This window comes from Etheostoma spectabile, chromosome 1 (genome assembly GCF_008692095.1).
Source record: "Etheostoma spectabile isolate EspeVRDwgs_2016 chromosome 1, UIUC_Espe_1.0, whole genome shotgun sequence".
NCBI lineage: Eukaryota > Metazoa > Chordata > Actinopteri > Perciformes > Percidae > Etheostoma > Etheostoma spectabile.
This window is the reverse complement of record NC_045733.1, coordinates 345,131-371,425: the sequence shown is the minus strand read 5'-3', so window position 1 is coordinate 371,425 and position 26,295 is coordinate 345,131. Positions and strand designations below refer to the sequence as shown.

Genomic DNA, 26,295 nt, shown 5'->3' with positions numbered 1-26,295 from the left:
CTGCGTTCAGCTTACTGACTCTTAAACAGTGTTTAAGTTACTTTAAAAAAGTAATTAGTTACAGTCACTAGTTACTTCATCCAAAAAGTAACTATATTAGATACTCAGTTATAAATTATAAAAGTAACTGGTTACTTCAGAAAGTAACTAATGATTTACTTTCAAGCACATTTTTGAATGCTCAAATGGGACCCCACCTCCACCCCTCTTTAATGGAACTTAAAATACATGTGCATGTTCAAAAATGTATGGTAAATCTGAATATTATAATGAAATGGACACTTAATACAAACATACAAAATATAAACACTCTTTGTAGTGCAAATAACATAATTGCCCTGGTGTTTATACTTGTGTGCCGTTGTGTGCGTCAAGCCAGCGTGGGTGTGGGTGTGGGTGTGTGGGTGTGGGTGATAGAGCAAGGGAGAAGTGAGAGAATGACAGCGATTAGCTTTGGCGTGAGTAGCCTCTCCAGTGTCATAGTGAGAGAAACAAATTGTCTCCCCTATGTTTTCTGACCACTTTGTGAAATATGTAGCAGGAAAAGTTAACCCTCTCCATGATTTCATAAGGCCATACCCGTCCCTCTTTGACTGACTCGCTTGTGTTGTTCATTGTGTGTCCGACTATGCGTGCTTTCCAGCACCCGCCCTACTCTACCTCTGATTGGCTTACCATGAAATTTTACTCAACCTTACTCAATTTATGCGCTTGTCCTGTGCACGGCCCACTAACCAAGGAAGAAAAAAAGGCCTTGCCTTTTGGCTCAGAGATCTAGTTGGTCTGATGAAAAAAAAAGCTTCAATTATAGTAACACCGACATTACCATCACTGCTCTTATAGCTGTACCAAAGATAGGGCGGCCTGATAAAAACACTGAGTGAACTCTAATCAAAAACGTTCTTCTCACAGGCTCCATGTTACAGCACACACTGCACACCCTTGTTTCATTAGCATCATCTCCTTCTATGCATATGATTTAAAAAAAAAATCTAAATTATTTAAGGTTATTAACATTGGAAGACCTGTCACAACAACTGCTAATTGGTCAAGTCATTGTAAGTGTGTCATGAGAAGTATCACGCCCTCTAATTACCCTCTCGTATCATTAATTCAGAAGATAAACTCCTGTACCATTTTGTTGCTTGTCAAATGTTTACAAGTATCCAGAGAGTGTTTTAATTGTTAATAACTATTACAGATGCAATTAATTAAGCTATCAACACAAGTGGTTTATGTTTTGAGAACTAAGTTAATTTGCAGATCTGGATTTTTTATAACAGACTTATTTAATTCATTTGTAAACAAAACAGTACATACGGGGAACTAAGGGCCCTATTACAAAAAGCGTTGGGGTGCACGAAAAACTGTTATTATATAACAGTATTAGTTTACAAGGATTCTCTCTGCAGCTCTTTTTGGAGTCACAGAACTGAAGACTCATCCCCCTAAATAACTGATTTAAAGCTCTGACACTAAATTTAAATGACCCTGGCTGTAAGACTTCATTGACTATGGACAGTTGGTTGGATGTTTAATAATGGTTAGTACATTTTAAAAACTGCATCTTAACCCCAAGATAATTACTTTGCAAACTGCCAATGTCCTCTTTCCTTGCATTTAAATTTCTATTTCATTTTTAGGAAGTATAGCAGGTGTATTTACATTGATAGCGCATAGGACAACGTCTTTTCTTAACTGAGACGTGAGACAAATTGTTAAAATATATGTAGGCTAAATACTACAACTGCAATGTCCGGACCACCAGACCGCTCTCTTGATTTTAATTTAAGTGAAAGTAAATTTGCCCCATGACCACCATAGTTGCCCTCATCACAAGTAAATGATGATGGCCAATAGCCAATACTGGACGCCTTTTGTGTGAAGAGGCTGCAGCTACTGTATTATTTACAGATTAACTACAGTAGGCCACATACGAAGACTTGGCTAAAGGGAAGCAAGGTGAACTAATTTAAAATGTGCTTTTATTGTTCAAGAATCAGTTTACATTCAAACAATAATTACTGATACAATACGGTTCTTTTGAGTCTTAAAACAATGTGGGATTAAAAGTAACCAGGGGTTTGGGAACAGTATAGCTCAGCATTGTCTCACATTCCTAACGTACTGTCATAATAAATAAGATAAAATTTTAAAGCAGATGCAAATATTTTGTTTAACAATAGTTTTAATAAAAATGTTTAATTACTGATTAAAGAAGCCTCGCACCTCTTTGAAATGCAACGGAATAATTCAAATAAATGTGAAGCAGCATTGTTATTTGGGAGGTCTATTTGTCACTTATTAGGAATTTATTTTATTTTCATACAAGTTTAATTTGGGTTTAATTAACAATCACTTCTTCAAAGCTTGAGTCGTCTCTCAAACAGCCTGAAAATAGAATATATTAAACTAATTTTATTCCACTGAATAAAGTGAATTCTTACAATACAGAAACATGCTGCTTCAAGCTTTCTATTTTACGTTAAAGTCATAATTTGGAAAATGTAGAAGCGTTGGAAAACAACAGCAAATCAGCAGGTTGATAATGTAACACTGGGGTTAAAATCCACTGGATCCTCAAAATCTTTTCGGTTCCCCTTTTTTAAATTGTCTTCAGCAGCAAATGGTATTGTGTTGTGTGTGTGTGTGGTGTGTGTGTGTGTGTGTGTGTGTGTGTGTGTGTGTGTGTGTGGTGTCCTTTTTTAAAAGAGCCAACATGTAAGTTGATCACCTGGATCTGCAACCTTCTAGCTACTACTAGACCCGTCACATCAATCTAGTTTACAAAAACAACAATGACCATCTCATGCCATGGAACAAGTAAATAAATAATGATCTGCTTGGCTCGCGACACACACAAAGGAATCCTTGTGAATATGGGTGCCAAAGCCTGGCTCAGCCTCAATCGGTCACGGCTGCCTTGATATTCATGTCTCAAGTGGAGGTGCTGCACGTCTAATCTCAACCCCTTCCAGCTCAACCAGCCATGTAAATAAAGAGACAACTTGTTCGGTTCAACTTCCAGCTCCACCCTCAGATACACTGCCTGGTGATGCCAAACTAAGTTATTTGTGCACTGCTAAGTGTAAACAAAGCGTGATGCCTAATACCTTTCCTCTGCTACAAAAGGTCAAATGAAAGGGGTGCCTAAATGATTCATATAGACCTATTTTGTCAATATGTATCAATATGTATGTTGACAGGCAGGGACAATGAGCAGACCTTTAGGACACATGTTAAGAAGTAAATTGCTTTTGGGACCTATCTAACGAATCAGGAGGGTCCCTGTCACACTCACAGGAAGTTCAGTGTATTACTAGTGACCATTAGACACTTAATAATTAAAACGTTTTCATAATGGCACAGAGGGAGCCACTTTAACTGCATTAAGATTACATGATCATTGTTGGTTTGCATATACTGACTCTGCCTGCAACTCTACAATAAGGTACCCTTCCTTACTACAATATAGAAATATGTGAATTCTTCATAAAACGTGGTAATAACAGCGTAACTGTGGGGGTGAAAAGCTGATCGGGAATCTGACATTGCCATTCAGATTAGAAATATTACCTCACTGGGTGCAAAAACGCACTGAAGCACAAAGTTAAATCTTTATGTTAAAAAGCTGACTTTGAAATCACAAATCAATTGATGCTTCTGACTCCTTGTCAACATACACACCTGTTACACCTGTGTTATTTTGAGTTTTAAAGGAGATTTCCAGTCAATTTCAATAGGTTGCTCTGTTGTTTGTAAATGTGTAGTGCTGTCAGTAGAGAGAAAAACAAAAACAATCGGTGCTGCCTAGACCGTGTTATCCTCCTGCTGGCGTTAGCACCCAACAGGCTTTAACAGGGCAAGTTTTAAATGTGTTTAGCCTCTAAAAATGTTCAAAATATCATTACAAGTGCTTAGCCATGTGCAGTTATTCCTTCCGAGTGAACACAGCAAATTTGACTGCAGTAGATGTGACAGAAAGCCGTGTTTTGACTAATGTGGACTACACCGGAAAACAGGAAATAAACAAAGGTATGTGCACCGGCTGAGTTAACAAAACTTTTATGCCTTTCTGTCACATCTACAGCAGTGCTGTGTCGCTGTGTTCACTCGGAAGGAATCACCGCACATGGTTATGCACTTGTAATGACATTTTTAGCATGTTTAGAGGCTAAAAAGAAGTTTAAAACTTGCCCTGTTTCAGCCTGTTGGGTGATAACTCTAGCAGGAGGATAACATAGTGTAGGCAGCACTGAATGTTTTCATTTTTCTCTCTACTGACAGCACTCCAAATTTACAAACAATAGAGCTACATGTCGAAATCGACCGGAATTCTCCTTTAATATGAAATATCAACCAGGTATCTTATCAATAAAATAAGATGCTGTGTTGCAGTTTTTTCAGTTGCTTTGGTGCTCTTCTCACATCACTCTTTGCATTTGCACAACAGTTAATACAGCTCTCAAAGCAATTAGCACAAACTGAAAAACCTAGTTGATAACTTGCAAAAGCGTGTCACTCGCTCAAAATGGATAGCTCATTCCTCAAAAGCAAGTTCTCAATGGAAGTGTCAATGTCATCAAGATGAAAAGTACTGAGTATAAGACATTGAATATGTGTGTTTCACATTTTTACTGCATATGCTCTTTGCAATTCTAATTTGTATTGTGCAAAAGAAAAAATACACCCTTATTCACAACAAACATAATCTCCCTTTGGGTAGAGCTGTGCACAACTGTAAACAATATTGCAGTACATATTGGAACTGAACATACAACATAAATATTTCTGTAAATCATTCATGCACATCCAGACATTCCTATCTGTCTGGCCACATAGTTTCATCTTGATCAAAGCGAATATCATCTCTTGCAATGCAGCGAGGAAAGTATCTCCTAAAGTGGTGAATCTCTTCAGGACTCTGCTGTGATGTCATCACATGCTGCATCCATGGCCTCTAGCAGGGCCATTTGAGTATGTGGATGCTGGTCATACCACCTTCCACATCTATGAAGAGAATAAACTCCTCTATTGGATTTAGGAATGGTGAGTAGGGAGGGAGATATTCCAACAGCATCCTATCGTGTGCTGCTAACCACTGTCTGCCTCCAGCTCCAGTACATGCTTCATGACAAAAGAGGGAGCGAGCAAAACTATAACGTTTCCTGTGTAACATAATGCATTTTGGACAACATATTGTACAGTATAAACTGCGAATACACATACACAGAACTGTCATGTATGTGTAGTGCATGACACTACACAAAGTAAACAGTTTACAGCACTGAACATTAGAATATGCATAGAACACATACATGTTTTACCTCTGTCGCTGTTCCATTTAAATGGCACGTTGTACAATTGTTTCATGCACATTTCATTCCTCCTGAGCACTCTGTCAATTGTTGCGACTGAAACAGATGCAATATTCCCAAAGATGTTTTCATCTTCTATAACAGCACTTTGTATCTCTCTCAACCTTATGGTATTGTTTGCAATCACCATTGCACAAATGGCGTCCTCTTGTTGCGGAGTAAAAAGGGTGCCCTCCTCCACCTCTGCAATGTTGTCTTGCATTCCTGTGTGTTGCAGAGTAAAATTACAGTAAATATGGCAAACCTTTACAGTAACACTACTGTAAACTACAATACACTAAAGGTGTGATGCAGTAAAGCTCTATGTCTAAGTGTAAAAAGTAAACAGTGACAGGTTTTTGTCCCACTGCAAGCTTCATGTATGACACAATGACAGTAGTGCAGTGCAGATTGTTTAGTGCAGACAGTCCATTTATACACACCTGTTCTCCCGACAAAATGTTTGAATAACTGAATTTACAGTAGTTCTACCAACATTTTGCAGCACTCTTCGACCAACTTCAGCCATTGTGAGGCCGTGATTGACAACATGATCCACACTTATAGCCCTGATTTCATCAGGTAGCTGCCTATGCACTTGGCCTTTTCTTCCTCTTCCCCTGTTTTGTCCCCTTCCCCTTTCTCCCTGCACCCTCACCCTTCTTCCACGTGACTGACCTTCTGATTCTGTGTCCCAATATTGTACAAATGGTACACACTATGTCCTGCTTGGTTCATATATGCTTGTAAAGTGGGAATTTATGGGATTCAGCTCTGAGTGATTCTAGAGAAGTGGCTTATCGTTGGTTGCAACTAATGCTTCGCACACCCCTTCTCATCAGTGAAAGCTGAGGTTCACCTGAGAGTAATTGTTCAATTTAGGAGACGTTTTTAGGAAATAAAAATGTAAAGAAATGTGTAAAATTTGCTTGACAGATTTTGACAACTAGTTCAACATTTTTGTATATAACTCAAGCAATGAAATGAGGACAATGAGTTTTGTACGGAATGAATATTCAGCATCCACAAGTATAGTTAGTTTTGACTGACAGTACATAAGCGAGTAATAATGTTATAAAACAGCAGGGAGTTGTATGAAAGCAATTGATGCATGTCCAAAAGCATTTGCAATTTGTTGGAAGGAATGAGAATCTGCTACTATGATGTGCACAAATGACTAAATGTTGTGGAGGTTGAACTAACTGTCTAACCACCACAACATTTAGTGCAAATGTTAATATTGTTGTGAGACATGCACCAAAGCGACTGGGACAAACTGTAATGCGCACATTTGATGTTATCAATTACTTGTCCGAGAGGCATTTACTGAATGACACCTAAGTGGTTTTGTTGAATGTGATTTATTTTCAAGTGTGTGGAAGAGATTTTGAATGATGCCATATGGCACAGAACAGCTGGGTATATGTTGAAAAAGGTCAATCTCATTGAGAACAAACAGATGTGGGGAGTTTGACTGCCTTACTGCTGCGGTCTGACAGATTCAGAACACGTCTCACACAGGACACTCTTTCTCAAAAGGCTCTGAAGGAGAAAAATACAAATAAATTATACATCATTCTTTAAAAAGCTTCTCAGGTTTTCTTTTTGAAACATATTTCTTAAGTGCACAGGATCCAGAGGTTCACTTGGTGGAAGAAATACACTCAGGAGACTGTTGTCATGGCTACAGAAGTTTTTTTTACTTCTTTTTCACATTTACATAAAACTGTTTTTTCTGGTCCCCTCCCCTCAGATGCTTGTTATGCTACCTGGAATAAAAGTGGGTCAAACTGGAACTGGAAACAAGACTCACTGAGTGACCAAGCTCAATCACTTCAGTCCTCTTGAGATAAATATTAATTATTAAATAATTATTCTTGAATATAAAACACAATTTTAATTTGCTAACAAAAGGAAAGGCAAACTATAAGCGCAATTAAGACAGAACTCTTGAGTCTGATGCCTCATGTTGAGTTCTTTGGCTTTCTCTAAGTTCTTCCAGTGAAAAAAAACCCTGATAATTTCTCATGTTGCTCCTGGATATGTTATAAGCAATCAGAAGAAGACGTATTCGCCAAATTGGTGATGTGAAAACATGAGGACACAGTCCTCTGGGAGATGGGACACTACATTACGTTGTGCTCCAAAGAACTGACTAAAAGAATCTACAGAACATCAAAATTAATTCAGCAATCCAACATGCATTTTATGCATGGCTTGCTATTTAAAATGTAAATTAGCAAACATTTTGAGTAAAAAGTCCAATTCTTCAGGGAAATTGCTGCCACAGATTCAACACTTTTCCAAATAGCAATAGCCATGTACTAATTCATATTCACTGTATTTCTTTTGCGACAAATGCATAAACATCCTGTCCCAAACATTGACAGTAATGAGATGTAAGTGCTGAGTCAATGAAAATTAATGATTTAAACACCTGCAGACTCATTTTTCATTTAGTTTTTCCACTTTATTTCAAATGAGAACAAACTATTCCTGTATGTTTCTGACTGACATGATTTGTTTATTGTTCTACTGTAATTACAAACTTTCTGAACAAAATAAGAATTCTTTGGCACGGAGTTTGGTCTTGTGAAATTCTCATGATGTATTCATATATGCATGAATATTAATAGTAGAATAAATAAAATACAGTGTAGGTAGACTATTAAACACAATTTACCGTCAGTTTTGTGTGATCTGAATTACACTGTCTACTGTTGTTCATTGAGCCAGAAGCAGAACTGCTGCTGAGATTACTGCATTGCACAGTAGAGCACCAGCATTTTCATAAACACACATGTAGAAATATGAATGGAAAATAATTACTCTAATAGCAATACTTTTAAATTTAGTCATTGATAATCATAAAATACATAAGTGAGTAATGTCTCCATCTACAACTAATTGACTAGCATCCATACCCTAAAACGTAAACGTTTTGCAACAAAAGTGACAACTTAAATCACTTGTTGGTTATTTTTGTACCAGTGAGTGTTTTTCTTAAAACTTTGTGAGGGTGATGGGCTGGTAAACTGCTCGTTTCCTCTTATATTCGTTAAGTTGTCTTGAAAGCCTTGCTAGATTTTAAGTTGCCAACTGGTCTACAGCACAAGCAAATTTTTTGCAGTGTTTCTGGCCACCGGGCAGACACTGACATCAGACGTTCTGACTACAGTAGCCATCAACTTGGTCTGACTTGGAAGCCTCGGCTAAATCACTGTCCCGGCCAGAGCTCAGGGTGTCTGCCAGCGCGTGCTGGGGCCCTGCAACATTTCCATCTGACCTCTGGGGAGTCGCACATCAATTGCTCTCAGCTAAATGCACTCACATATGAATATTTCAGTACAATTTAATGTTTCAGCTACAGCCCCAAAGGAGCAGAGCATCAATTTGTGAACACAGTTCTCCTAGAGTTAAAAGCCAGGCCGGATAATACAGTATGAAAGGCGCTGTCAATCTAGAGGGCCTTTTTTCACTTGAAAGACAGAAAAAAAGCATGCTCCTTTTCCTTCAGTATCAAGCTGCATACAGGCAGTGTTTCAAAGTTTTCTCCAGAAAGTAGACGACTATGGGAGCAGCAAGCCGCTTTTGGTTCAACGGAGTCGCTGGTTGATTTGCCAAGCCTGGTCAGTTTTCCCAAAGCTCTGGTTGTCTACTATTTGGTCTCCACATGCTCTCTCTCTCTCACACACACACACACACACACACACACGCAGCTGGTGGAAGGAGCGGGTCAGGGAGTCGTCCACCTGGTGTCCTGTTAATAAAATACCCCAAAGTGATGCTGAAACCTCCTCCTTCACACAGCTAAGCTTCCCTCAGGTGTGAGAACATGAGTGCTTTACAAAACAGGCAGATTGTGACACAACTGAATAATCAGCTGGTCAGTAAGCACAACACTGCGGAGCACATAAAGCCCTGAGCGTTCTGCACATTACATTAAATTACTCAGCAGCACTTGTGTGTGTGTGTGTGTGTGTTGTGTGTGTGTGTTGTACAGCCAAGAATGCATACAATGCTTTCTCCTCAGGGTAAATGCCCCTCTTGATTTCATGGAAAAGTAACATATTTAAATTGCTTATTTGCTAAGACCAGCAGTCCAAAGTTCAGTTGATAATTAGAAAGGCAGCCCACCCTCATTTGAGATGCTCGAACCAGAGTAAGGCTGTCAATCGATAAATGAATTATCAAAATAGTTGCACACTAATTTTAGGTTAGTCATTGTTACAGCTCTACTTCAGGGAGTTAAAAACAATAAGAATAAAGATTTAAATAACTTAATTAATGCATTTCTTATGAAAAGAGATACATGCGATTTTTCTTTACACTAGAAATGGAAATAATTAAATGATTGGGTAAACCAACAGGAGGAAGCATCAAGTCCTATCAACTCTTGCATGAGATTGCTTAGTGTTGTTTTGTCCACCCTGTGAATCCAAAATCAATGCTCTTTTTCCTTTAATCTCTGTTGAACTTGAAAGAGTCACAACTCAATCTAGAGTAAACTGCAATTGCTACTACAGGACTACTGAATATTTGAATAGTTAAATATAGTGATGAACTGGATTATAGTTGCATATTTGCACTTTCTCCTTTTAGTTTCAATAGACACAATTATTTATAGAACCAACTGTTTCAGTGGGTCCGGTATTGCACACACACAGAGGCGTTGTTGCTTCTTTCCTGATTTAAGTGACACAGCCTCTTGTTAAAGCTGTTGATAAGCAACAAGACCGCCGCTCGGTGCTGATGAGAGCAGCTGATATTAAAATACAAGATGTGCATTTGTAAAATAAAACAGGCGGCTGACAGTTACACTGATAAGGTAATAATGGCACTGATTCTTCAGCCTAACAATGCAGAACTGCCCTGAGGCACCAATCAAAAATTAATACTAATTATCATGTAAATACTGCATTATCTCTGAAGATTTATGAATTATAAATCTGTAACATGGTTCCCCTCTCAGAACGGCCTCGCCTGCATGAGGATGTGATTTTTTTTTCTTCTCTCAACACTCAGGCATTTTTGAGGACAAAATAAAAAACTGCATGAAGACTTATCATCACTGACATATAAAACAGTGACATATGCTGTTATTATGTATTTTAAAATAATACTTGACTTTTTTGTCTTTAAAAGGTCATTACAAAAGGATTTGAGGAGATATCTGTTTACACATTTGTAATATCTTGTAACCTAAGTGCTTATATTAATAGAAAAAAAATGATTGTCTGACTCTGGACATAAGTGTGTTACTTAATGTACCTAAATTACATTTACAGCTTTAAACTACTCATTAACTATATTCAAATGTTGCTGAGAGTGAGAAGCAAATGTCCAAATTAACTTATTCAAGTGCTTAAAAATTAAAGCAATAAAAATGTTATTTTACTGCAGTTTAATACAGTCATACACCCAGTGGATTTGGAATTGTTAAAAGGTGCATCTGTGTGCAGGTATTAGCTTGACGTCTTCAGAACAAGACACCAGCCTGATGATCATTAGACATCTATAAAAAAAAACACAATCTGTTTTAAAGCATGTCAGATCACTGTTTGAAGAATACTTCTATATACAAAAGGATTGCCATGTTTATGAAGAGGTTGTCCTCATTATTTAGGGATTATTGCTGCAAATGTTAATAAATGTGTTTTCTGTGTTTTTACCAGTTTGTCTAGTTGTTTGGATTTAATGAAGTAAACGTTATACATGGTAAATCTTGGTCAATAAACAGCTTATCATTTTATTAAAATTTTGAATTCAATTTTCACACAAATCATGGTCTAAGAAGTTAACATACATTATGAATTTATGTAAATCATTAAATATACAGTATAGGCCCTAATTTTCAAAATAACCTGCTTGAAGTTTAATTTGTGTTTTCAGGTTTTTGAGTCTTTTAATAAATCTGAACATAATATGCATGAATTATTTAGTGAGAGACAAACAAAGCGGCAAAGCATGTGATTAATGACTTACAGGAGCAACAATCTTTCCTGTCCGGCTGACCTGCATCTCGTCGGAGATAAAGCCAGAAGCTGCAGCAGCTCTAGAAGCTTTGGTGATATAATAAAACGGCCTCATCCCACTACACACACATCTTATTGCATATTTGCAGACAACCGTGTGCCGGCAAGTGAGTGCACAGAAACAAACACATAAATTCAAGCTGTGAGCATGCACAAATTTCACACCCTCACAGATGTGTCACTTTCAACTGACAAATAAAAAACAAGGGTTACACTTTACTTGAAGGTATCTACAGAAGAGTAACATGACACTGTCATAAATGTGTCATAAACATTTATGACATAATGCTTCCTTTAGTAAGTGTCATTCAGTATTGTCATGAAAAGTTATGGTTGTGGTTAGGGTTAGGGTTCATGTGTCATGACTGTGTCATGATAGTGGGATTTGTTCATGACAGTGTCATATCACTCTTATGTAAATACCTTCAAGTAAAGTGTTGTTAAAACAGAATACCTGCAGCCATGAGTTTATCAGCCAGCTTGGAATTGTCACTGCTCTTCAGGCCTTGTCCTGAATGAATACAAAGACATAAAGGTCATATGAGCAGAGGTTTAAGTTGTGATTTTTACAGTTGTGCTCTCAACTATTGGTGTTTTTAACACCAATAGGCCATAACAGGCCAAAAATGAACACATCAATATGTGCAGTGACCAAACTACACAGCCTACAGTATGTGTTCCAAACTTGGCTTCCAAAAGGATTTCCAATTATAATAAAATGGACAAGATAACAACAACAAAAGGTAGTTACCGCAGAGAAATAATCTACCAAACACAAAATAGAACTTGATTTCCATTTTTAAAAAGATAAAAAAAGAAAGAAAAGCCTATGAATTTAGAAAGTCGTACTGACAGTTTTGTCTCCTTGTGTGTCAAGACTGGTGATCTCAGATGTGTCACTCCTGGTTTAGAGTTCTGCTGGAGCCATTGGGAAATCCTCCAAGGAGAAAGTGGGGAATCTGTAAATAAATCCATGAACAACATACTATACAGTACCCTGTTGTGTGTATCTCAATTACACAATGGCTAAACCATGATGGTTAATATAAGCATTTGTATGATTTAAATAATTTTTCATGTATTGTGGTTATTTTAAAATTCATCTTAATTAGATATGCAATTACAAAATATCCATGAATGACAAAAAAAATCCATGGCACATATTGTAAAGTTAGACAACTTTTAAAAAAAGAAGAACAAAAAGGGTTCAGCAAAAGGTTCAAATAATTTTTGGAAAAAAATAATCCATTGCAAAAGAAAAAAAAAATGTATTACGTTTTTCAACAGCAAAGATGCTCCAACAGACATAAACAAATTGGCACAACTTCAACTGAATCAAGCCAGGGGAGTTCGAAAAATTTGAGTAAATTAGTAATAGGTCTGACAATAAAGGCAAAGTGCCATGGATCCCTAAAACATTCAAGAGACAACCAATCACTGTGAAAAGTTCAGTAATGCAGCCCAGGACAGCCCCCCTCCCTGAATTCCAAACAAGAACATTTAGCTCTTGCCAAAGTTTAAGTGGATGATTTCAGTCACACATATATATTTCATGAGGTTAATGGGCCCCATCAAAGTTGTGATTAGAGATTCTTCAGGGAGGTTTTTATGCCAGAGTGACAGCTAGTATGCCTGGGCTTGATCTAGCAGTCATTAACAGGTCACAAACAATAAAGCTACATTCGACATCTCCTGTCACTCTATATTGAATACACATATATAACATTCTTGGCACGGAGCATTAGCAAAACAATGAATGAGTGCCCACATTATTTTAGTCTACATTCAATAGTTTATTCATACTATTAATACTATATTTCTTCGAGGCAGGCTATGCATTGTGGGAAAGGCTATATACAATACAGCATGCATAAATAAGCCAGGACATCACCATCAAAACTTTGCCAAAAGGTTCGAATGATTAAGTGAGCCACACTTAATGCATGCTTCTAGAATTAATCAGGCTGTGTCTATGACATATCATTATGAGCAGTTGTCATATGATGGTTTCTAACTCATCCTTGAGGGAACTGTAGCAAAGACAGATCATTTAATACAAAGAACGTTGAGCTAATAGTTGGATGGTGTTCAAGTGGTATTAGTTCAGTTGGTGTGCCTTTCCTAAGTCCTCTTTACATTGTCATTGTTCACGTCACTTACTGCATTTATGACAACAAGAGGCTCAGCAGCACATGGTCGTGACAAAAAAGTGTCTTGGGATTTGACTTCAGTGATGTCTGAAATAGTAGCCACATCCAGCTTAGCAGACAAGAGAGGAGATCCTGTAAAGTGAACCACAACATGCTGAGGCTTACAGTACAAAGCTTTCAGAGATCTTTAGTGACAGTGAGTGAGACCATAAAAGGTAAAGTAATGGGTATAATGAGCTCTCTGAGGACCGGGTGAAAAGGTTGCATGTCAAAGCATAAAAGAGGTAAAGCTCAGCCTGGTTTAAAAACTCTCTGCTACACATGTATTTTACATTCAAGCCATTTTTACAATAAGAAATAAAAGTGGCTTGGATATGATAGCACTCTCTCTGAGAAAGAGCTTATAGTTAATAATAATAATAATAACAATTTAAAGTGACTGATGCAAGTGAGTGAGCAATTCAAATGATGTGTTTGAACACATATTGCACCTTGTTCCAATAGTAAACAGAGTACAGCTTAGAAATAAAGATCAATATGAGCCTTATTAAAATACTTAAGCTTGAATTTAATGCATCCTAATTCAATTGAAATACAATAAGATGTATGAGCTGACAATTCTATTGAACAATTACAGAATACAGGAGGAAATCACTCATCATAAAGAAAAAACAACTTTAAGGTGCATTAGAACATTTGGAAATAATTAGTTAAAGTTATAAATCCAATATGTAGAATATAATATTGGATTTTTTATGCATGACTGAAAACTTCACTGTATATGAATTAGAGAGAATTGTCACAAGTGAGTCTAAATTTACTACATTTGATTTTGAGCCAACAGAAGCCAACAACTTTATTTTGTAAACTCATGATATACAGCAAACATTTCAATATTAGGAGCAGAATTTTCTAAATGCTAAATTTAATTTTCTACTAATAATAACACAATTATATTAAGCTGATGTCTAGTTCATATATATATTTTTGAGCCAGGACTGAGGATAACACCTGTCAAAAGCTAGCATTGACAATGTTATCAATGGGATATAACCACAAATAGACTTGAATTTTGAGGCAGAGAGATATTCAATCATATACCAAATGATACCATTTTACCAAATTGTATTTGACTGCGTGCTATGTAAACAATAACAATATGGTTTTCATATAATTTGTATATCAACAATTATTATTCTCTTTTGACGAAAAAAACTGCGTGGAAAAGCACATAAACTACCTTGTAGAAGGCATTGGTATGAATTGTGTTGTACCACTAGTGCGTTGTTTTCAACCTATTCGTCTATACTGATCTCCATAGCCACCCTTTTAAAAAAATTAAATAAAAGCATTTTCTGATACTTTTCAAATGACCTCAGTGAAGTTATATCAGTTCATGCATCCTAACTGAACTCACTAAATTGATGTCAGCTGTGGTATATTTAAAGCTCAGGTATCATTATTTTTGTTTTAGAGCTCTTAAAGGGTCGCTTCATTTTTTTTGCAATGGATTACAGTGATTACAGATCACTCTCCACATCAAACACTGTCTATGTAATACATGAGCAGGCGATGATGGAGCTTTCAGGAGATATATCATGTAGTTTGCATGTCTTTGTAAATCACCAGTGCCCTTGAATACGCATGGACCAGTTTTGGCAGTTTTGGCAAACAAAAAGTACTGCAGGCCTGGTGTTACACAGTTGTTACTTGCTATTAGTCATGACACCTCTCTTCCTGCCTTGCTGGCAGCAGTGATGGCATTCAGCGTGATAGGGGGTTTGTTGTTGTTGTTGTGCTCTGCAACAAAAAGGGTGTTCTAGAGGAGACTGGCATGTTGAGAATACCATGTATAAGTATTAAAAAACAACATAAACCGAGAATAATACCTTCTACAACAATACTGTGACATTAACTTTCATTGCTTGGGCAGTTTGGCAGTCAACAACCTGCATTGATGTCATCGCCCATGCTTCTTTCAGGGCTATTAAAAATGGTTTACTCCACAATCAAGTGTCAGTAAACCCAGCTGTGTCAAAGGCCAAAAGCATTTTCTACAGCAGATCTGATAGAAGGAATACCCAACTGCAGAGCGATTGCACATAGTGATCGACATAGTCCTCATAAAGATACAGTAGACTAACAAGGTCACAAAAGATTTTTATTTGATGTGAGACTGTGATTCTATGATGGCTGTTGATAAAATTGAGAAATTTCATAAAAACGATAAGATGAATGAAATAATTAGACTTTTTACAAAGCATGTACATACCTGACCCCAGTGGTTGACTAATGTGTAGACTAGTGAGCTGCAGTAAAGCCCACCTCATTTAACCCTACAATAAGACAGCCATGCTGATGGTTAACGTCACCTTATTCTTGCAGCAAAATGACCACGTCAACAGACACAACCGTAACCGTCACATATTTCTACTCACCAGTTTTCTTAAACTGCTCCCCTTACATACGGATGTTTACATGTTTGTCAGATTGGCTCATGCCAGACTAAATGTGTAGTCAGGAGCAGTCCCGAACAACCCAAGCCACTGTTTTAAGCAGGAGAAGCATACCTGTTTTGTTGCCTTCAAAATAAGAGTCATCATTTAATGCAGGAATATTTTTTTAAGTTTCCCTGTCAATTGCAATGTTGGTCTAACTTGTGTTGGAAAGTAAGGGAATGAGAGAGGGTAGAGATATAGAAAAACAATTATTTTGGAATTTCTGCTTTTAGTCCATATTTTCTACTCCACATCTAGACAACAATATAGACCATTCTGTCCTTAGGATCAGGGAATAATTCGTTTACAGATTATTTATTATACAGCCTTGTGAGGGACCAAGCAGTTAAGCAAGAGGACTCACAAGGGAAGTTCAAAAGTAAGGGTTTTCATTTCCCAAAAATCGTAAAATGAAGACAAAGTTTTGGGCCCGTAAAAGAGTTCACATAAACAGATGGTAACTAAAGCTCGGAACATAAGAGACTCAAAAAAAAATACTGACCAACTACAAAAGAAACAAAGGGGACTTATGTATTGGCTGATCAGAACCATTTTGACACACAGGGGGAGACTGTTACTACTACTACTACTACTACTACTACTACTACTACTACAAACAGTACTACATATACTACAAATAACAGCAAGACCTACCTAGAAACTTATTCCAAAAGACATGCACTTTTACTTAACTTTAATTCAACAAAAATACTCAATATAATATAAATCTAAACACCAAAATATCTAAGGAAAGAATAAAGCTCCCCCCCGGACATAACAAGCAGTGGTAGCGTCCAATTAGGCCACCTCCCCTATAAAGCTGCTCCTGCTCTAAATGCCAAACCTGTAAGCCAGCAGACTTCCTGGATCCCTCCCGGTTGTGGAATCCAACACGGATAAGCTCAAAAACAAACAGTTATACAAACAGAATGACAATCCAAAAGTAACTAATGGTGTGCACTCCCAAAAAGATACTTCTGTATGGTCAACTAAATAAAGTATAATGTATGTGAAATGAACCAAGTGTCCTCTGAGTTATTTTTAACTAACTGTTTGCAACAAATGTTTAATATGTAAGGAAAAAACAGCATAAACTAAGAAAAAATATAAGTGCATGAGGTGACCGCTCTTAAATTGGTTGTATGGCAATGACTGTGGCCATCACAAGACAATTTTGTTTAAAATTTGAGCTAAAATTATATGTAGACTGTAAACCTTGTTTGGTACCCTTAAGCCTTTATTTGAATAAAGTTTATGAAAATAGCTAGGGCCTTAGTCTAGTATTGTCTCCTTTATTCTTAAATAAGTTAACTTCACAACTAGATGAAAAAAACTAACTAGACTGGAGGGGAAATGTCCTCTAGGCAGAAAAGGGTTAGGGTTAGGGTTCGCTCTCCTGGTAGAAAGTGAGGTCATGGACCACATCAACCTTGAGGTAGAACTTAGACTTAGAGACTTAGACTTCTCGTTATTAATCCTTTTGGGATGACTCCCGCAAGGAAATTGAAAGTTCCAGCAGCAGTTTTAGCAAGAAAAAAGAAATAAAAAATAGATTAAAAAACGTGGCCACCTTCTGTGCGATAATAAGCAGCTTACGGTAGAAAACGAGGATCTCACGGTACAATACTATGTTATGGAGTTAAACTGCAAGAACTTGGTGCATTAAGCCATCTCATCCAGTCCCAAAACAGGTATCTCCTGGCAACAATCAAGAAACTCCAGGAAGACGTGCTCCAGAGCACCAACAAGGCCCTAAAGTCAAAAATGAAGATGCTTGATGCAACAAATAAAGACATCCAGGCAGACAGGTACACGCTCTAAAGAGACAACAATACCCTACATGTAAACATTAAGCAACTGGAGGCAACAAACAAAGACGTCTACAAAGAAAAGGCCGTACTCCAAAAAAAACAATGACCTAGAGGCCAAAATCATGGACGCAAACATGGAAACCAAAGAAAATAAATGACTCCTGATGAATGACAACCTACTCCAGGAAACTGTGAAAGGAAAAATCAAAGCCTTTGAAGAGAAGGGTAGAGAAATTCTAAAAGACGTTCTCAGGCAGACAGAGGTCCATTGTAAAGAAATCCAAAAGAAAAAGACTTCAGGTTGGAAGATATGTAAAGCACGGATATAAAAAGAAGAAGAACTCCAAAAGGCAAAGGCACTGCCCAAAGTGATGACATTCACTTGAAGCAGGGGGAATCCGTTGATGAGCTAAATGGTAAAATTGTCACCCATAGCTCCAAAAAGAACTTCAAAAGCAAAGGCAATGCAATTACATTGAACATGAACCGATAACGGGATAAATGGTAAAATTATCATGCACTGATTTAAAAAGATCTCCAAAAACAAAGGCGACCCCCAAGGTAACGACATTGAACATGGACATGAACAGTCATGTGATGAGTTAAATTGTAAAATTAGCACCCATGGATCCAAAACAAACTCCGACAGCAAAGGTGAGTCTCACAGTGATGGCATCAACATGGAGCAGGGGAAGTCATGTGATAAGTTGACAAATACCTGCGACAACATGTGTCAACCGGGTTCTGTGGGTTTGGCCAAACGCTAAAGCAAACATAAACGCTTATATGTGTTCTTACCTAGACTTTTTGGCGTGCTGCCAGAAAAGTCATTTTATTTGGCTTCATTACCCATTATCAGTCAAAACATTTAAGTTCATAGAAGATTTACTTAAATAAACTGTATAAATAAAAGGTGTTTAATTATATGGTATGTGATATACCCTTACTGTTACATCAAAAAAGTCTCTATCTAAATAACCCCACAAGACGAATAGCTACAGAACTACGCATTTTAACAGGAAGGTTTGAGATCCCAGCCAACATCAAAACTGGCAACTGCAGGAGGAGCTTGAAATGCTCCTGCAACAGAGAAGATGTTGTCTTTGATTGGGTTTACCTAACAGCTCTGCAGGGTGACAGGGGAAGGAACATGTGTTTGAACAGAGACACTGCAAACATTGGCATAGTGCAACTGTCCGTATTGTTTGTTCATTTCATCATTCAAAGAGACCGAGCCTGCCAATGGAAATGCATGTTGCTTAAACGACAGCCTACAATCTTTGTGAATCGAAGTAGACTATTAAACCCCAATTTGATGTTGGTGCATGAATCAATCTATCATGTGAAATACAGATTTCAATTAAGACTTAGACGTGATCTGGTAAATGTAGTTCTGCTTTTCCTCCAATAGATGGCCTTGTTCTCGAGTAGATGAGCAACCGGGACCGAGCAGAGGAGACTTGTCAATTGTCCTCGCCTCCTCCTGTTGAATGTACAGTATGTCTCAACAAAAAAATAACGAAAAAAGGTAACGTTGACGCTGACTTTTTTAATTTAAAAAATGTCAGGGCAATGATAAGTAGCCTAACCTCCATTATTTATTCTTCCAGTGAAAAAGCGACACTCAACAAATATCATCCCCTATCATGACATAGGAAATCATGTTGATGATGTTTTACCAAGATATAGCCTATAAACAACAGCTTAAATCAAAATAAAACTTAAATGGAAGCGACACTAAAGTCCCGCATCAGGGGAGCAAGACAAAAAGCCTCCTCTCACCCGTGTGAATCTGTTAAGGGCAATTTAACAGACAGGTTAAATTGTATTATGGACCAAATACGTAATACCCAGATAACATATTTATTTTCAATAGTATTGTTTAAGTGTGTGACCAAGAAACGAAACGTTTATTTAACCGAACAAATTTAGATTTTTTTTTTGGTGGTTAATGTTCTTAGATAAAGAAGCTTTGCCACATTTTTTGTATTTTTTTGATGATAATGATGATGATCATTATCACCATTATGAACATGTGGTGCATCTTAGGCTTTGTTTGAACAATAAAAAACACAATATGAACATCTGCATTCTTAGGCTTTTGTCATACCTAAACAGGTTGAGAGAGAGATAGGCCTACAGTCGATTGGACGGTCCAGTGTTGACGTCATGACGTCAGAGCACTAGCGTGCGGGACCCTGCAGCCTCCTAGTCCACTCTCTCCCCCCCCCCCATTCCCCCGCCCCTCTCCTGTCCGGAGAGACACACGTTATCAGGGAGGCAGCCGAAGGGCCAGTCATCTCCTCACATCGTTTCTGCATCTACCACAGTCCCCTTTATCCGTCCTGTATGGTGGATATTATTTTCAGCTCTTCTTTCTTGGGTGATATGGGGGATCATTCCAAAAGTAAGTATGCTAAATTGCTCGGTGGAGTTTTAGGTGGCAGATTGTGTTTTCTCCGTGGTGGCATTAATGGCTACATGATATATTCAGCAGCGCACCGATTACTAAAGTTATTGTCTTAATGATGCAATATTGTGTAGTAGTCTGTCATTTCTTTGGCGGCAGGCTACATCTTTGAGGCGCTTGAGTAGCCCATGGAAGTTAAACAATTCAATGTTTTGCTTGATGAACACTGGCAAAAGTCTTCATCTGTTACACAACATCAAGCTGCATCAAGACGATGTCCAGTCTGCAACTTAGAGGAATTCACTAAAAGACTGAGACATACAGGCTAGATTTTAAAACATGAACAAAAAGACAGAAGAATACATGCTGCTGGGTTCATTTGGCTGCGTTTTCAGTCTGTGGTTACAATGCTGTGCGCTTTTTGCAGAGAAGCCAGGATTCGCGATGTGTGTAGGATGTGGAAGTCAGATCCATGACCAGTACATACTGAGAGTCTCTCCCGACCTGGAGTGGCATGCAGCCTGCCTGAAGTGTGCAGAGTGCAGCCAGTACTTGGATGAGACCTGCACTTGTTTCGTCCGGGACGGCAAAACCTATTGCAAAAGAGATTATGTAAGGTAGGAGTTTGGAAATATTCCAGTAGTATAGGCTGAAATGGGTTTAATCACATCAAATGTAAAGTTAAACATATATAAATGCAATATTAATTTATAGTGTGTAAAGGCTAAACCTAATTTTTTTTTAAAAACAACCAATTTGGATATAAAAAGAAAAGATCACACAAGAGAAGATCTTTGTAAATACGCAGTTTACAATATTTCAAAGAAACCATGACGCCACACCATTTTGTTATCCATTACATACAAAATAAATGTCGCATACAAGAGCATTTAGAACCCAACTCACAACTCTGAGTTGTCGTCCAAAAGTTTTCTTCGTTGTTATTTTTATTTCGTAGGTTTTTAATTCTTTGAGAATGTTCTCCAATGTTCCAGGCTGTTTGGAATAAAATGCTCAAAATGCAACCTGGGATTCAGCAGCAGCGATTTGGTGATGAGGGCCCGGGATAACGTTTACCACATCGAGTGTTTTCGGTGCTCGGTGTGCAGCAGGCAGCTGCTGCCGGGAGACGAGTTCTCCCTGCGGGAAGAGGAGCTGCTGTGCCGGGCTGACCACAGCCTGCTGCTGGAGAGGAGCTCCGCAGGAAGCCCCATCAGCCCCGGACACATCCACTCCAACAGACCGCTGCACCTCGCAGGTCGGATTATTATTACTATTATTATTAGTATTATTACTATTATTATTAGTATTATTATTTTTATTATTATTAATGCTATTATTACTATTATTATTATTAATGCTATTATTATTAATGCTATTATTATTATGTGTTTATTTTATTTTACTTAAACCGGTGGAATTGCTTATATTAACACGAGAGCATCACATAATCGGTCATGTAATCCTGCAGTTGAAATAAATGTGAAAAATAAATTCTCATATATTAACCCACAAAAATTGAAATGGTGAAAATGTGTATCTGCTTGAGTTTAGTAAAACTATAAATGAAAAAAAAAATCAATGTAAGATTATCAAGGATTAGCATTGTTTGTTGTCCTTTAACATCCAGATAATTTCTATTGTGGTTGTTGGGCTTGGTATGTGTGTGTGTGTGTGTGTGTGTGTGTGTGTGTGTGTGTGTGTGTGGTGTGTGTGTGTGTGTGTGCGTGTACGTGTACGTGTGTAAAGTATGTGCTGCAACCTTTCTTTAGGCTAATTTCATAATTGATCTTATTAGCGCTAACCTGCTCTGTTGCCATTATCTGAATAATCTGGTATTTGACTGTGGCTTTGTGCGTGTTTCTATATGTGTAGTGTGTGTGTGTTTGTGTTTGTGTGTGCGTGTGTGTGTGGTGTGCGTGTGCGTGTGCGTGCGTGCATGTGTGTGTGTGTGTGTGTGTGTGTGTGTGTGTGTGTGTGTGAGTGTTAGAGTTGTCATCCTGTGGGCGCCTGCCAACAGAAAGAGAACAAAGAAAATGTGTGAATAATGATCAAAAACGTCCTGCTTTAAAGCGCTCAGTTCAGAAAACCTCACACAGCTCAGTGCAGGGACACAGGTCTCCAGCGGTGACACCAGCAGGATTTCATTTCATAACTGCGCTTTTTAAATCAAATTGAGTTTATAACAGGCCTACATATATTTGTTGAAAAATAAGATTAGCCTCACATTTTAAAACAATGTGGTTAAAAACGTATTAACTATCAGAGAACTGACAACAATACAAGAAGTGAGTGGCTCAATTAAAAAACGCAACTTTAAAAAAAAAAAAAAACACGTAATCACAAGTTTTGGCTATCGAAATTCACCCAAACGTCTGTCACCTCTGTATATTACAGACCAGAATTTCGTTCATGTATTTCCATGAAAGATGCAGCCCAAATCTACGCGGATGTCTTGTTATCATCCAGGAACTTCCCAAAAATATAGTTTCCCCCTTCTTTAAAGACTCTGTATTGATTTGCTTGAACTTTGGGTTATAAGCTGTGTTGCAGATATTTCTATATCACAAAAAAAAAAATCATGTCAGGCTGAAACAATTTATTGAATAAGACCATACAATCTAAGGGAGGTGAAAAGGCAAAAGAGTGCAGATTGTGATTAATGGGCTGCTAAGTAAATGCATCGAGATATGACAGGCTTTATGAGGCCTTTGTGCTTCGTGTTTCTGACGGACGTTTTCCTTCTTCCGTCCTCAGCAGACCCGGTCACGGTGCGGCAGGCCCCGCATCGGAACCACGTACACAAGCAGTCGGAGAAGACGACGCGGGTCAGGACGGTGCTGAACGAGAAGCAGCTCCACACGTTGCGGACCTGCTACAACGCCAACCCGAGGCCGGACGCGCTGATGAAGGAGCAGCTGGTGGAGATGACCGGCCTGAGCCCCAGGGTGATCCGGGTCTGGTTCCAGAACAAGCGCTGCAAAGACAAGAAGAAGTCCATCCTGATGAAGCAGCTCCAGCAGCAGCACCACAGTGATAAGACTGTAAGCATCTTCGTAAGTTTGACCACTTGATTACTACTTTTATTATTTATTATTGCGTTTGTTCATGGACATTTACGTGTTTGCTTGTTATTTAAAACAATGACCAATATGTGAATTCAATTCACCCAGGTTTATTTCTTTTTGAGGCTGGCAAAAATCTTTATTAAATGCAGAGTGTAGTGAAAAACTGCCATATGCAAGCCAGATGAACATAATAAAATTATAGCTTAATTATGTCTGTTTTGTAAATGAAAATATCATGTTTTATTATTCTATATGGTTGTAATTATCACTAGTTGCAGGTATGCTACTCTTCTTTTTTCTACCACTACTGTTCCTACCAGCCGATTATTTTAACCCTTTCCTGAACTTTAGTTTTTATACTTCACTTAGCTTACACTAAGACACAGCAACCGCTCCAGTTGGCTCCAGTGCTATCCTGTATTCAAACTTTAGGTCAATGAATAATGAATCAATTGCTTTGGCTTAAGTTGCTTGACCTCAAAGATAAAAACATCCTCTGCAAACAGGCTTGGTCCACATTTCAGAATCATCTGTCTGTATCGTTCCATCTTTGCTCCACACCAAAAAGAAACCTTTTGGGGAAAAGTGCTGTCTTAATTATTCCAAATTCAGGATTTATTATAAATAGCACATGCAAACGTAAACGTACTTTTCACTAGCAGGACACAGACAAATGATGCTTATGTTGTGTTTTCTTTTATTGACTTTGTCAGAATCTGCAGGGCCTCACAGGGACGCCTCTTGTAGCCGGAAGTCCTATCCGACATGAGAGTGCTGTGCAGGGAAACCCAGTGGAGGTTCAGACCTACCAGCCTCCATGGAAAGCCCTGAGTGAGTTCGCCCTGCAGAGTGACCTGGACCAGCCTGCCTTCCAACAACTGGTGTGTGTGTGTGTTCAGGACAGGCTGAGTTAGATGTGCACACACAGACATGCAAGCACTGCTGATCAGAACCTAACGTAGGCCACTGGCATAGTCCCACGCAATTTCTCATTGAGATTTATCTATCTATCTATCTATCTATCTATCTATCTATCTATCTATCTATCTATCTATCTATCTATCTATCTATCTATACTATCTATCTATCTATCTATCTATCTATCTATCATGTATTTTGCATAAAAAGACGTTTGCAAAGAAATATTTTCACACACATGCACACAAACATTAACAATGTTGCTGCACGTGTGACTATAGACATGCATCACATGCGCACGCGCGCGCTCATACACACACACACACACACACACACACACACACACACCGAGCTGAACTATAATCCTTTTTCAACCAAGATTTCAAAATAAAAGCCTGAACATTTCGCATGTTTTGATCGCACTTTGTTTCTGTCTGTCCAGGTGTCTTTCTCTGAATCGGGCTCTCTCGGAAACTCCTCCGGCAGCGACGTGACTTCTTTGTCCTCTCAGTTACCGGACACCCCCAACAGTATGGTACCCAGCCCGGTGGAGACGTGAAACGGGGCCCCTCAGACCTGTCGCCCCCCCTCCTGCAAAGACAATTGCAGCATGATCCCGGTCCCCTGCATGTGACCAGCTCATCACATCGTCCAAACTACAGAGGAGAGTGTTTTTTTTTTTTTTAATTTCATGACACGGAGGAGGATGGAACCAAGAAAGCACCGATTGACTCCGAGTTTATTTGTGGAGCGTTCATTGACAAAAACTAAGCAGAACAATTGTTGCATGACTTGATACGAAGAAAGAAGATGTACAGAAAACCTCCCGATGGATATACTACAGCAAACCTTCCCTCGAAAACAAATTGGAAACATTTCCATGTCGAAACAAATGGACATTCTGCGATTTCATTGTGATCATATTGTGTCTTGTTTCTTCAACATGAGAATTTTTTGATACATTTATTGCGTTGTCGAGTCCCGTTGACTCTTTGTCTTAAGGTCAGAGCATGATAAACTGCAAATTGTTCGTGTTGTAAAATATTTTATCTTAAGGGCAGGTTGTTTGAGCTTCTCGAACAAAAAGTAAATTATTGTTATATTATTTATTGTTAGGAAAGCGATTCGTAAAGGGATTATTAACTGATGAAGAATTAAAAAAAAACAAGATGAATACATAACGTGTCCTGATGACCAATCTTTGTACTTTGTCGCTTTTGCGTTTTCAATCCATTTATAATAATTTAATTTCTTTAAAGATGCAGCTCTAGAATTAACATCAACTGTCCACCTTGCATTTTAAAAATAAGACGAGAAACGAATTGACTGCACACTATGTTGTCCGGTGATCTTAATATGGTGACAAAGTCAAATTCACTGTCCAGAACCAAAGCAGCATCAGATCGTCCCTTCTCATTACAAGGAGTCATTTCTGATTTGGGAAACGTGCAAAAAAAACCAAACTTCTACAGCCTTGGCCGATTTGAGGAATATAGAAGCTTGAAAAAAAGTCATTCCAGTTGCACTGAATATGTTGTTTGTCCTGTTAAACCTATATCAAGTTGGCCTGCCTGGATTGAAGCCCAGAGGCTCTGTCTTATCATCCCCCTCCATCTGCGGCGTGTCTCCCTTCGGTCATGGAGCAGGAATCGGCCAGTGGTCATTTACTATCTCGGGGGCAAAAACCTGCTGTAAATTGTGCTCAGTCCAGTTACTCTGGTTGAGTCACAAGCTGGTCTAGACAGCGCGGAGGGATCGGCGACCTCTTATCTAGTCCTGGCATCACCTGCAAGCGATACACTGACTGAAGCCACAACAAACTAACTAAACCCCCCCTCCACACACACACACACACACACACACACACACACACACACCACACACACACACACCACACACACACACACACACACACACACACACACACTCCAAAGCCCCTCTCGTATGTGAGGGGAGCAGAGAGCAGCTCGTAAAGGATCACTTCTCCTCCTCGGTTATATAGCTACTTTCCTTCAGTGAATTGCGTTATTGCTCACGGGTCAGCCGAG

At 38.4% G+C, this 26,295-nt stretch overlaps 1 protein-coding gene and 1 long non-coding RNA gene across 9 annotated transcripts; one reads left to right on the top strand and one right to left on the bottom strand.

Annotated features, from left to right (window-relative positions):
* Positions 1-12,196: 12,196 nt before the first annotated feature.
* On the bottom strand, positions 12,197-16,068 carry LOC116689527 (uncharacterized). 2 transcript variants are annotated; one of them, XR_004332023.1, is made up of 4 exons: positions 15,981-16,068; positions 15,169-15,342; positions 13,553-13,674; positions 12,197-12,351 (listed from the first exon to the last, which is right to left on the bottom strand). It is a non-coding gene; the product is annotated as an uncharacterized LOC116689527 (long non-coding RNA). The 2 variants fall into 2 exon arrangements; XR_004332017.1 differs by lacking the exon at positions 15,169-15,342.
* Positions 16,069-20,038: 3,970 nt separating this feature from the next.
* isl2b (ISL LIM homeobox 2b) lies at positions 20,039-25,757 on the top strand. Of its 7 annotated transcripts, none has more exons than XM_032520093.1 (6): positions 20,039-20,258; positions 20,689-20,873; positions 21,257-21,519; positions 23,019-23,317; positions 24,043-24,210; positions 24,690-25,757. In XM_032520093.1, the coding sequence occupies exons 2-6, from the start codon at positions 20,818-20,820 to the stop codon at positions 24,804-24,806; spliced, it is 903 nt and encodes a 300-aa protein (XP_032375984.1). In that variant the 5' UTR covers positions 20,039-20,258; positions 20,689-20,817; the 3' UTR covers positions 24,807-25,757. The 7 variants fall into 7 exon arrangements, with proteins under 7 accessions (XP_032375984.1, XP_032375958.1, XP_032375940.1 ...); XM_032520067.1 differs by having other exon boundaries at positions 20,045-20,258; positions 20,689-20,878; positions 23,022-23,305; XM_032520049.1 differs by having other exon boundaries at positions 20,045-20,258; positions 20,689-20,878; positions 23,022-23,317.
* The last annotated feature ends 538 nt before the right edge of the window (positions 25,758-26,295 follow it).